Below are 14098 nucleotides of genomic sequence, written 5' to 3' on the forward strand. Positions count from 1 at the left end.
CTCCTCAACTGGATATACTGCAGCTTGGCCCCACCAATGTTTTCTTCTGTGCATTTGATGGTTTCTGATCTAATGTCCATGTCTTTGATCCGTTGAGAGCTGGTCTTTTTGCATAGTGATATGTAATGGACCAGTTACATTCTTCTGCACATTTCAAACCAAATTTCCCAGCACCATTTGTTGAAGAGACTCTTCTATCCCCACTTAATGTTGCACTCCTTTGTCAAAAACAAATAATTTGTAGATGTGAGGATTTAGGTCTAGATTCTCAGTTCTAGCCTACTAGTCTGACTTTTTTGTTCCAGCACCAAGCAGTTTTATTTAGGTATTTATTTATTTATTTAAATTTTATTAGTGATTTATTATTGATTTATAAAATTATGAGATACCATGGGTATAATTCCACACCATTCCCGCCACCAAAATTTTGTGTCACCATTCCCTTCATTGGAAACTACAGCAGTTCTCCCAAGGTTACAGATATACGTTGACTATTATTTCTATAGCTATTTATTTCTTATTATATATATTTGGCAACTTTTTCTATGGTCATGCCTCTATTCCTTTCTTTTCTTTTTTAAAATTTATTTTTAAGATAAAAAATAGAAAATATCAACAAAACTATAGAATAAGAGGGGTGAAATTCCACACATTTCCCACCATCAGGGTTCCATATCCCATCCCCTCCATTGGAAGCTTTCCTATTCTTTATCTCTCTGGGAGCACGGACCCACGGTCATTATGGGGTGCAGACCAAGCAGTTATTTTATTACAATACACCTATAGATAATTTGAGGTCAAGAAATGTGATGTCTCCATGTATGTTCTTCTTAGGATTGCTTTTGAAAGCCTGGGTTTTTTTCCAGTTCCAGATAAACTTTTGTAGCTTCTGCTATATTGAATTTAAAAATTTTAGTTGGGCTTATTAGGAATTAATTTTAAAATTGTCTGTGGCTCAGGGGTAGGACTGTTATTTTAAATATGTTAATTCTACCAATCCATAAGCATGGAGTATCTTTCTAATACTTTGTTAATGTCCTGTTTATATATCCTATTTCCTTTAGTAGTGACTGGTACAAGTCTTTCACTTCGTTTGTTAGGTCTATTCCTACACACTTTTTTTTTTTTGCTCTAAATGGGGTTGATCTGCGGTCTTTCTTCCTCTGTTTTACAATTTCCACAGACAAATGTCACTGATTTTTGTACATTAACTTTCTAACAGGTTAACTTACTATATTGCCTAACAATTTCCAGGAGTTTTCTGCTGGATTCTTTTGATTTTTTTTTTCCTATGTATATAGTGACACATAGTGACAACTTTATGCTGGGAAATTGTGCAGATGCAGTCACAGCTGCCATGTTGTCCCCTCAGGTTACTGCCAGCTCCCACGAGAGTTAATAAGATATTCTCGGAGTGCCTTTCCCAACCAATCCTGTCCCAACTCATCACTCCTGGTTTTTGCCCTATAAAGCCCTCCTACTTCCGTCTCTCTCTCTCTCACCCACTTTTCACCTCGGTGAATAGACGCAAGGGAAGGGTGCTGTGCATAGCGGGAGGTGGCCATTTTTGCTAGCTCTATGTGGCCAGAACCACTGCGCTCTCACCCAACTCTGAAGTGCTCTCGTGAATAAATAATTGTGTTCCCTCTCCGCTCCGGATCTCCTCTATCTCTCCTCCACGTCGCAACCCGACAACTTTACTTCTCCCAGTTTGTATCTCTTTTATTCCTTTCTCTTGTCTAACTGCTATGACAACTGCCAATCCTTTCTACTTCATTTTCTGGCACTGAAGCATAGACATCATTCCTGTTTCCCCTTACTGTGGTTTTCAGTGTCCAGAGTAAACCAAGTCCATTACACTAGGTCACTGCTAATCTTGAGTCTTGCCAGCAATTTCCAAGGGCTAAACTCTTCTTAGAGTCTTTCCCAAAGTCTAGGATACATAGTTTTAATAACTGTGCTTAGTTTCGGTTGCCATTCAAAAACACAAACCCTGGCTACTAAGTCCATCCTGTTTCAACAGGAAAAGAGTGGTTGCTTCTACCCCTGAGTAATATGTTCTACCCATGCCTCCACTTGCACAGCTCAGTCTTTGGGACTTCTAGAATGTCAAACAGCTATATGCCAACCTGTATTTTGCTTGTGCATCCACCTACTCATCCACCTGTCAATAGTCACCCATTCAAAATGTATTAAATGTTTCCTATTTCCAAGAACTGATCTAAATTCTGAAAAGTGCTATAAAGAAAACAAAATAAGTTGGGAGTCGGGTGGTAGTGTAGCGGGTTATGCGCACGTGGTACAAAGCGCAAGGACCCGCGTAAGGATCTCGGTTCGAGCCCCCAGCTCCCCACCTGCAGGGAAGTCACTTCACAAGCAGTGAAGCAGGTCTGCAGGTGTCTATCTTTCTCTCCCCCTCTCTGTCTTCCCCTCCTCTCTCCATTTCTCTCTGTCCTATCCAACAACAATGACAACAATAACAACAACAATAAAACAATAAGGGCAACAAAAGGGAAAATAAATAAATATTTTTAAAAAAGAAAAGAAGGCAAAGTTATCACATCATGGTGACAAAGGAAGAGGAGCTCTCAGGTAAGGGGTCAGGTTACGCCACTTGGGAAAGGGACTATAGGACCTGAGTCCTGAAAGACAAGAAAAAATGCAGTCACTCAAAGGTTTGATCCAGAGAATAGAAATTACAGTCATGGGCCAGGCGGTAGCACAGTGGGTTAAGCGCATGTGGCACAAAGCACAAAGACTGACGTAAGGATCCTGGTTCAAGCTCTGGCTCCCCACCTGCAGGGGGGGTCTCTTCAAAAGCAGTGAAGCAGGTCTGCAGGTGTCTGTCTTTCTCTCCTCTTCTCTCAATTTCTCTGTCCTATCTGACAATGACAATAATAATAACAATGATGGACAATAGGGGCAACAAAAGGGAAAAAATAGCCTCCAGGAGCAGTGGATTCGTAGTGCAGGCACCAAACCCCAGCAATAACCTGAAGAAAAAGAAAGAAAGAGAGAGAGAGAGAGAGAGAAAGAAAGAAAGAAAGAAAGAAAGAAAGAAAGAAAGAAAGAAAGAAAGAACAGCCATAAGCCACTTGTTTGAAAGGAATGGAAAATAACACCAGTGACAAGAGCAGAGTGAGAGAGATGGAAAGGGTATGAGATGAGGCAGGATAGGAAGGACGTCTTGCAATGATGAGTGAATCTGATTTTTATTAAAGTCAAAGTTATGAAAGAATTTTAAGTAGGAAGTGGCACGAGAACCATCTCTCTCCGATCTAAGATGTATATGCTTAGCAATACATCTGCAACTCTTGACAGAATTCTACATTCTGTTTGCTCATAATCACTCTTGGAATAGTCAGAAATTTTAACATAGTAGAAGTTTAAATTATAATGAAATATGGAAAGCTATCCCTATTGGCCTGAAGAGAAATATTATACTGTAATTTAAGATGTTAGGATTTCATATATGGTAATAGCTGTAATTAATAAGATAAGCCTTTCATTTGGGATTTGACAGTGATAATAGCTCAACAAGAAACATTATTTGAACCCTTGCAAATATACAATAAGACCATTTTTTACAGAAAAAAAAAAAAGCATTGCACACAGTAACTAACTCAGCCTGAGAAAAAAGTGATTGATATAACAAAGATGGTATCTTTAACTAGTGCCATCCTACTGTTTTATGGTTCTTACCATTATAGCTCTAAAACTATACATTAAAATAACTTTACAACTGGAAGAAAATACAGCAAAATTCCTTGCCAATGTAACACATAATTCCATAAATATTAAAAAAAAATTTTTAAAGTGTAGTATTTCTAATACTGACAGCCAACCCCCCCCTTTTTTTTCTTTATTTTATTGTTTTAATTGGGAGGTTAATGATTTGCTGTACAGTTCTTGGCACATGGGTACAATTTCTTATTTCACCAAGATAGGTGTCTACAAAACTCTTTCATCCCCAAATTAGGTCCATCATCATGGAATAGGACCTGAAAACCACTTCTCTCCCCACCCCTTTCTCCTTGTCGTCATTTCCCAGTCTTTTGCTTTGGTGCAATATACCAAACCCAGTCCAAGTTTACTTTGTGTTTCCCCTTTCTGTTCTTGTTCTTAAGTTCTTCCCATGAGTGAGATCAAACTTTATTCATCCTTCTTTTTTCTGGCTTATGTCACTTACCATGCTTCCTTCAAGCTCCATCCAAGATCAGGTGAAGATGGTGAATTCATAATTCTTAATAGCTGAGCAGTATTCCAATGTATAAATTCCATAGTTTTCTTAGCAACTCATCTGTTGTTGGATATCTAAGTTACTTCCAGTTTTGGATTATTACAAATTGTGGGGGAGTCGGGCAGTAGAGTAGCAGGTTAAGCACAGGTGGCACGAAGTGAAAGGACCAGTATAAGGATCCCAGTTTGAGCCCCCGGCTCCCCACCTGCAGGGGAGTTGCTTCACAAGTGGTGAAGCAGGCCTGCAAATGTCTATCTTTCTCTCCCCCTCTCTGTCTTCCCCTCCTCTCTCCATTTCTCTCTGTCCTATCCAACAACGATGACATCAATAACAACAATAACTACAACCATAAAACAATAAGGGCAACAAAAGGAAATAAATATTTTTAAAAATTGGGAGTTGTGCGGTAGTGCAGCAGGTTAAGTGCACATGGCGTAAAGCACAAGGACCGGCATATGGATCCCAGTTCGAGTCCCCAACTCCCCACCTGCAGGGGGATCGCTTCACAAGCGGTGAAGTAGGTCTGTAGGTGTCTATCTTTCTCTCCTCCTCTCTCCATTTCTCGCTGTCCTATCCAACAACAACGACATCAAGAACCAGAAAAGGAAAAATATATATATTAAAATATATATATATTAAAAAATCATTCTGCTATGAACATTGGGGTGCACAGATGTCTTTGGATGGGTGTGTTTGTTTCCTTGGGGTGGATCCCCAGGAGAGGAATTGATGGGTCATAGGGGAGATTCATTTCTACTTTCCTAAGAGTTCTCCAGACTCCTCCCCACACCCCCACTAGCTATGTAAAAAAAGTTTCTGAATCCCTGCAACCTCTCAATATTTGTTGTTACTGTCCTTTCTTAGGTATGACATTCTCACCGGACTGAAGTGGCACCTCATTATTGTATTCATTTTTGCATTTCTCTGATAATCAGTGACTTTGAGCATTTCTTCATGTCTGGTGGCCCTTTGGATCTCTTGTTTGATAAATATTCTCCCCATACTCCCTCCCCACTTTCGAATGGGCAACCCCCACCTGAGTGGTACATTGTTATCTTTCAAAGAAAAAAAAAATCTTTTTAACATAGCTTTTATCTTACAGTGAAGATCTGCAGAAGGGGGTTGACTTCTGGTGTGTTTCTAATAAGAATACATTTTTCAGGGGCAGAAGCAAAGACAAAAATATCTTTAGTAGACACTGTTCATGAACTTGTACCAAATTTCCCTGTGCATTTGAAGCCACGAAATTGTAAATGCTACTGATAATAATATTCTGATAATAATATTCAGTGAATGGATTGAAGCCAGATAAAGTACAATAAGAAACTGAGATGGAATTCAATAATTAGCATTATTGGTGACTCTAAATGCTCTTCTAATTAAAGGTACTAAGGAAAGACACTGATGCAAAGAGCAAGCCAGGCTTTCATACTCAGGTGTTCACATGAGCTGAGTTGAGATCCTTAAAGAGAACAAGACACCCTCTGTCTCACAGAGAAAAACAAAGATTGTTCCTCTTCTTCAAATCCTGCAAAGTCAGTTTTTATTACTTTTACCTTTAATCTTTTTAAAACTTCAAGTTTCTTTGTAATAAAACATTCATTTTATACCGCACACAAATGATTGTTCTATATCCCCCAATATGCCATAAAAACCTAGAAGTCAAAGTCAGCTTTCATGCTCTCATTTGCTCACCATATAAAATCTTCAAACAGCACAAGATGCAGGATGGAGTGAAATAAAAAAATAATGAGTTGGGACCAGGTGGTGGTGCCCTTGGTTAAGCGCACACACAGTGCACAAGGACCCTAATTCAAGCCCCTGGTCTCACCTGCAGGGGGAAAGCTTCACAAGTGGTGAAGTAGAGTTGCAGGTGTCTCTCATATATATCCCCCTGACATCTCAATTTTTCTGTCTCCACCTAATAATAAATAAAATTAAAATAATAAATCTTCCAGTCTTGCTCCTCATAGATAATTACTGTTAAATTTCTTATATTTCTCCCATCAACAAAAGCATGCAGGCATATGTAAACCTTTGTGTTATTCAACACTCAATTCAATACAGACAATATATAGGCTAGTGTATAGCATTATTTATTCCACATGCAGTATAGTAATTTCTGATTTAGGACACATAGAAAAACAGCTATAAACCATGACATAATCAGGTGGCTAGCCATTCCCAGATAGGTACATACAGCCTGTCTCCCTGGACCACTTACACCCCCTCTGCCTCCCAGAACTTCAATCAGTGATGCCTGTGGGCAGCAAATGGAGCCTAGAGTCTAGTTCCAACCTTAGTATGCTTGGTGTTCCCTGGTCAACTCATCCCATCTCTCTAGTTCTCCTACAAAATGAGAAAGCGTTCTCAAGGGCCTCTGAGATTTCACGATGAAAAAAGATAATTGAGTAATGAAAAGTACAGAGAATGAGTAAGGAGAGAAATCATAGCCCTGGAACTTTCCCTGGATGTCATGACACTTCTCACATGACACTAGGGCTCAAACTTGGGTTGTGTGCATATGACAAAGCACTTATCCTACCTGGTGAGTAAAAGCTATAGAGTAGATTTTAAAGACTAGCTTCCTGAGTTATAATTCACAGTCCGAAAAAAAAAATCCACACATCTTGCTTTACCACAGAGATACACTAGGCAACATACACTGAAGTGGAAGTTTCTTAGGATATATCAGCAATCTTCTGGAAATAAAGTCAACCCACTCATTTCTCAGCAAATGCATGTGTCCTTCTCATTAGCCTCCGAGGGCTCCTAGATATTTTTCCACTGTCAAAAGCCACTGATATGCTTAGTTATATTCAGTAGCTATACTGTCACAAGTGACTAGTTAATATCTCATTTGCCACCTCAGGCTTAACTGGCTGCCAATTAGGAAAGGGTGTGTGTGTGGGGGATTTGGCCTTCCTGCCTGCTCATTCTATATTTGTAGGTCTGTTCCGACCTTGTCCTTCTTCAGCAGCAAAAATAAATCACAAGAGGAGTAGGAAATTGGTGAGGGAGGGACTAGAGAAAGAGAGAGAGTTAAGTGACTGAGAGCAGGTAGGAGGACATCATCTCTGTTAAACATTCATTTGGCAATTTATTCTATGCCAACAGTAGCAAACATATTAATAATAGCTAAAAATTCTTGTTCTAGGGCAAAACTGAGAAAGTAAAAGTAGCATTCCATAAGTGTCAATGTCAAATCTCTGGTCTTTTATCTCAGCAGCAAAAAAGATGAAACTTAAGAGAAAAAAAAATCAACCTGGTGTTACAGAGGAATGGATTCTAATGATACTGGACATTTACCTAATTCTGACCCTCTATTTGTTCATTAATTTAAAGAAAGACAAGGCAATATATGCATTCCGTTTACTACTTCTGTCATTTAAAACTGAGTATTTGTGGACTATCATTTGTGAAAGACAGAATCTTTAAAAAACCTATTACAAACAAACTTGAGAACTAGCATCTTCATAAAGGAATGGTCCCTGCAGTCCAAGAGGTGGTACAGTTGGACTCTCAAGTGTGAAATTCCCACTTTGAGTCCCTGCAGTATATATGCCACAGCAGTGCTCTGGTTCTATCTCTCTCATACATAAATAAATTTAAAAAAAAAAGAACAGTTACTTACCTGAAAGGAGTTCATGTAGCGAAGAGACAAAGGTAGAGAAGCATTATTCCTTGATAAGATCAATAGCAATTCCAAGCAGGTGGTAGAGGGCAGGGTTAGAGAGTGGACACTGATGTCACTTTCCCAGGAGCTGGCAAGCCTAAAACATACCAATTTGTGTGATTTCAGAAGTGCATCTAATCAAAACCATATACAAAAGTTGATGGAGAAGAAGCAAAAGCAACATACCAAAAAGTAGTAAAAGGTGATGACACTTAAAAAAAAAAAAAAAAAAGACTATATAAGAAAAAAAAAAGAAAGAAAGAAAAGACTCTATAAGACCCAGTTATATACAAATAATGTCAAAGGACATAAATTATGGTGATCTTGTGTATGATACAACAAGTCCTAACAAAGGAATTTTCAAAGTTAACCTAATTGCCAAATAATTTGACTACAGCAATACCTATCTATTGCCTTCTTAAACCCTAAAGAAAAAAGAAAAAGAAAGAAAAATCACAAAGCAATATCTAAGACATTTTTATAGTGTTTTTGCCATAAAACAGAAGGATCAAGCAGGATGAGGGTAGATAACATAATGGTTATGCAAAAAGACTCTCATGCCTGAAGCTCCAAGGTCCCAGGTTCAATCCTCCGCACCACCATAGCTGATCAGTGCTTTGACAAAAAAAAAAACAAAAAACAAGGAGCTGCTGACAGAAGGATCAAGCAGTATTTTCAGGTCAAATCGCAAAGTTTAGGGATCACACAGAACGTAGTCTTGTTTGTTAGAGAATGCTCCCTAAGTTCAATGCCCTGTCCTATAAGCAGTATCTGACAGCAAACCTGAAAGCTATGACCTGAAGCTATTGCTATCCCCATTCTATAGATATGGTAATTGTTTTTAAGTAGACTATTCCCTATAGAGTATCTAGTTCAGCAATTTCTTTTTAATTTTTAAAAGAAAGAATGGAATTTGTTCTATTGGAAGTGGAAGAATGGACAGGAGGGTTCCTTAATCTTTCAGAAAGGACCATAAGGCACTTCTGTTACAACTCTTCTAGTTACCTGAGTTATTTCCTATTTGTGTCTATATCGAAGTGTCTATTACTTGTTTTTGCTTATTTATTTTACTAATTTATTTTATTTATTTATTCATTTACTTTTATATATTTTGGATTTGATGGGCTTTCACTGCTCTGGGCCAACCTTTTCAGATGGAGGGAGAAAAACAGAGACAAAGACAGACAGAAATACTACAGTACCAAAACTTTCTCCAAAGTGGTGTCACTTAGGGGTCACAGACATGACAAAGCAGAAGCACTACGCAGATCCCCCCACTGTCCTATGTTTAAAAGTGTATGTGTGGTATGTAGTGGTGATGTGTGTGTGTGTGTGTGTGTGTGTGTGTGTGTGTGTGTGTGTGTGTGTGTGTGTCTATACACTTTCCTTAAAGGGCTACCTTCAACCATTACTGATGAATACCAGAAGCTTAGTGAACATCAGTGGTTGACTGCAAAATAAATTCTACCTCTTTCTTTTTTTTTCTTTTTACCAGAACAACAATCAGAATTGGCTTATGGTGAGGTGGGAAATTAAATGCAGGGCTTTGGACACTCAAGCATGAGGGTCTCTTTGCATAACCATTATGCTATCTACCCTGGCTCAATTTTACCTCTTTATGTGATGAGTGAAGGGTTAGCCATGTTGTTCACCAAGTTACTTATTGGGATGATACATTCCTGATATACTGTGAAGAATGAACTCTGCTTTGAGGTGTTTTCCTATAGGTTGGACTGGAATAGGACCCTGTTCACTTGCACTAAAGATTATCTGTTTCAGGCCTGGGAAATAGCTCACCCAACTGATAGAGTCATGGCTTGCCATATGCATGGCCCGTCATGTGCATGTCCCAGGCTGGAGCCCTTGTACTACATGTGAATGTTGCTTAGGAAGCAGCAGTACTGTGGTGTCTCTCCCTCTAAAATAAAAACAATGAAAAAGTTGCCCCAGGAGCAGTGAAATTGTGCATATGGAAGGGCCTAGCACAAAACAACAGTAATAATAGATAAAAATTTAAAAAGCTAAATGAATATCTATTTTCAACAAATTCATATCTGAGAGCCTTTTCTGCAGTTGAAAAATTACCATTTTATATTGCTTGGTTGTGTTAGTCTTTCTGCTTTTACTAATTATATAAGATCCCCAGCATTCTTCTGGAATGAAAATAAAATCTTCCTGTTTGGGGGAAACAGCAAATTAGCATTAGAGGGTTGAGGAGACAGCATAACGGCTATGCACAAAGACTTTCTTGCCTAAGACTCTGAAGTCCAGGGTTCAACCACCAGCACTACCATAAGCCAGAGCTGAGCAGCATTCTGGCCTGCCCCACACCCCATTGTATTAAAATAAATAAAAATGTATTTTTTTAATTAGCACTAGCAAAGTGGGCCAGCTCATTCTGCCATCTTCATGACTACCACAAATTGTGTCGATACTTTCCATTCCCTAAACCATGTTGCACTGCATGCCCACTGGGTGTCTTGCTCACAGTTGTGTGGGCTTTGAAGATTGCTACACTTCTTAGTGAAGTTCTGTTAATCCTAAAACTCCCAGGTAAATTATCTTTTCCTTAGAGACATTTCCCTGTTCTCCTGTATAATGACGGAGTACTTGCCTGGTACCATGCTTAGATGTATCATAAAATACTATCCTTCCCATATTGCTACTCATACCCATCTGTATCTCTTATTCTTCCTCAAACAGTGAACAGGTGCCATAGCCTGTGAATTCTTCTAACTTTACATCCAAATGTAGAAACAAAGTTTAGAAAAATTGTTTCCAAGTTGTTCTTCCATAGACATGTCAAAGTAGCAATTTCTTGCTGATCCGTATGTTCAATATTTTATTTATTTATTTATTTATTTAAGAAAGGATAAATTAACAAAACCATAGGGTAGGAGGGGTACAGCTCCACACAATTCCCACCACCCAATCTCCATATCCCACCTCCTCCTCTGATAGCTTTCCCATTCTCTATCCCTCTGGGAGCATGGACCCAGGGTCATTGTGAGTTGCAGAAGGTGGAAGGTCTGGCTTCTGTAACTGCTTCCCCGCTGAACATGGGCGTTGACTGGTTGGTCCATACTCCCAGTCTGACTCTCTCTTTCCCTAGTAGGGTGGGTCTCTGGGGAAGCGGAGCTCCAGGACACATTGGTAGGGTCTTCAGTCCAGGTTGGATAGGGCCCACTTTCCCGTATGCCTCTCCTAATCCATATCAAATAATATTGCATCTGCCAATTGCAACCTAATCAACACAACGATTGCCACCTCAACATGCTTCACTTCAGACTGTGTCCAGAGACTTCACGTGTGGAATGACAACCCTTCAGCTTCATTACTCGGGTGAGACCTTTCCTTTCATAGTATTCTCTAATTCCATCCCAGGTGGTTCACTTTCTAACAAAGTCCCAAAACCTAGATATACACCAGTTTCTGTGAGAGTGCATATGTTCACACATATCCATAAACTACTGAAAAATATATACCTGAAAGCAGAAGTACACTAGAGTTTGCAGTGAGTACCCCCCTAACACTTCCTCTCCACTATTCCAAGCTTTGGGTCCATGTTCAATATTTTTTTAAAAATCAAAATTTGTCAGAACTTATACCCTTCACCTCATTACAGGGACCACTACTGCTATTTTCATACTGAACTAACTTTAAAAAAAAAAAATTATTATCTTTATTTACTGGATAGAGACACCCAAAAGTCAAGAAGGGAGAAGGTGATAGAGAGGGAGAAAGGCACAGAGATACCTACAGCACTGCTTCACCACTTGCAAAGCTTCCCCTCTGCAGGTGGGGACCGGGGGCTTGAACCTGGGTCCTTGCATATTGTAATATGTGTACTCAACCAGGTCCACCACCACCTGGGGCCCCCTAACTTTTTCTTATTAGTGATTTAATATTGATTTACAAAATAATGGGGTAACAGGGGGAGTAACTTCACACATTTTGCACCACCAGAGTTCAGTTTCCCTCCAATGGAAACTGCAATAGTTCTCCCAAGGTCGCAGATATGGTCTATTATTTCTATAGCTATCTATATTTATATATACTAACCCATTTTCCCCCTATGTTCCTGCTGTCCCTTCCTTTCTAAGTCAGACCTACACCTATTACTACTTCCAAATGTCCTTCCTTTTTTCCTCTTCTCTCTCCGGGCCTTGGGATCTTGATGGAATTGGAATTCAAAGCCCTCTGGTCATCTTCCCTAAACATTGTTCCCCCTCTGAGAGTACAGAACAGCATTCTTTGGGGGTCCAGAAAATGGGACTTCTGGCTACTGTAATTGCTTCTCCACTGGGTCTGGGTTATCCATACCCCCAGCCTGTTTTTATCATTCCCAAGAGGGGTAGGGTTCTGGGACACATTGGTGAGGTCTTCTGCCCAGGGAAGTCAGAATAGAATCATATTAGTATCTGCAACTTGGTGGGTGAAAGGTGGCAAGAAGACAATTACTGTCCTATGACAACCTTTATCTGAATCATCCAACAAGTAAATGCAGTTAAACTTACGGCTAATTTAGATGCCCACTAAAATCCTAGGTGCATTTTCTTCGTAACTTGAGGCCAGGCCCCTTAAACCTAATACCGATTTAGATACAACAAATGACACTCAACTTGTTAACAACTGGGAGAAAGTCTAAGCTTGTCAGCTAAAGAGAGGACTACAAAAGCTGGAAAAGGGCAAGAGACTGGCTCATCTTAATGATTGCTTTTTTGGCCAATAGCAGGCCACCCCATCATCTGGGGCCCTAGATGGGATTCTTGGATTCCTACATAGATATGATGGATAATAGATCCCTCTCTCCACCATCACTGGTCACTTCCATCAAAAAAGTCATCATAAGTCCTTTCTTATTAAGTAGTTATTTAATAATTATTAACAAGATTGTAGGATAAGAGGAGTACAATTCCACACAATTCCCACCACCAGAGTTCCGTACTGTATCCCATCCCTTCCATTAGAAGGTTCCCTATGCTTTATCCCTCTGAGGAGATGGACAAAAATTCTTTATGAGGTGCAATAGGAGGAAAGGTCTGGCTTCTGTAATTGTTTCTCCACCGAACATGGACACTGGCAGGTTGATCCATACTCCCAGCCTATCTCTATCTTTCCCTAATGGAATAAGGTTCTTGGGAGGTGAGGCTCCAGGACACATTGGTGACGTCATCTGCCTAGGGAAGTCAGGATGGCATCATAAGACCTTTTTGTGGGCTTCTCCAGGACCTTGCCCTCACTCTAGATCAGCAGTGGTAAGAACTGCCCCACTCTCTGAAGGGAGTCTGGGTCATCCTGCTCTGCCACTTGAGGAAGTCTGGTCTAGAAATGAGTGCAGTCTAGAATGTCCCTAGCTGTCACCATGGGCTGTGAGCTCAGACTGACAGGAACTAAGAGGTTTACTACTAAGAGGATCCTGTGCTAAATGTGAAATATATGGGGTCCTGGGTCAGATTAATGAAATAAACAGTTAATATAAATTTCAGTCAATGATGTAAACATTCAGAAGAAAAAGAAAATCCAGAATTTGGATTATTTCTGATATTTCTTCAAAATCTTCCAGGACTATTAAACTAATAGGAGAGGAAGACAGAGAGGGGGAGAGAAAGATAGACACCTGCACACTTGCTTCACTGATTGTGAAGCAAGCCCCTTGCAGGTGGGGAGCCTGGGACTCGAACTAGGATTCTTACACTGGTTCTTGAGCTTTGCACCATGTGCGCTTCATCCGCTGCACTACCGCGGACTCCCGGCCCATCAGTTTTTAAAGAGGTAAGGAGAAAAGGTCACTTTGCATCATGTCTAACAAAAATTATGAAATTGGGTATGAATCAAACACTAATCAATATCTAGGAAAGAAATTTTAAAAAATGGAAAGGTGATCTTTTAAGAAACAGAGACAGAGGTCTTCTAATGTTAAACAGGTAAAAAATGACTAATACACAATATAACTCTTTAACAACAATAAAAATATTCCAAATAAATCCAATATAACAGACAAAAAATATGATGTAGGAAAGCTGAAGATAATATATAAATTAGGGGGCCAGGTGGTGGTATGCCTGGTCAAGTGCACACATTACAGTGCACAGGGACCCAAGTTCAATCTCCTGGTCCCCAGCTGCAGGGAGAAAACCTTACAAGTAGTGAAGCAGGATTGCAGGACTCTGTCTCCCTCT

At 39.7% G+C, this 14098-nt stretch overlaps 1 protein-coding gene across 7 annotated transcripts in view; it reads right to left on the bottom strand.

The window, feature by feature from the left end:
• The window catches only part of UBE3D (ubiquitin protein ligase E3D), a 227020-nt gene that overhangs the window by 83137 nt on the left and 129785 nt on the right, over positions 1-14098 (bottom strand). For 5 of the 7 annotated variants that reach the window (XR_009553670.1, XR_009553672.1, XM_060205444.1 and 2 more), the window contains one exon: positions 7875-8013. Coding sequence is in view for 4 of the 7 variants with exons in the window: in XM_060205444.1 (XP_060061427.1) it covers positions 7875-8013 (139 nt within the window). In the remaining 3 variants the exon portion in view is untranslated. Of the gene's footprint in view, positions 1-4840; positions 5769-7874; positions 8014-14098 lie in introns of those variants that run through there. The other 2 variants (XR_009553671.1, XM_060205442.1) reach the window with 1 other exon arrangement.

The sequence above is a fragment of the Erinaceus europaeus genome, chromosome 13 (assembly GCF_950295315.1).
Source record: "Erinaceus europaeus chromosome 13, mEriEur2.1, whole genome shotgun sequence".
NCBI lineage: Eukaryota > Metazoa > Chordata > Mammalia > Eulipotyphla > Erinaceidae > Erinaceus > Erinaceus europaeus.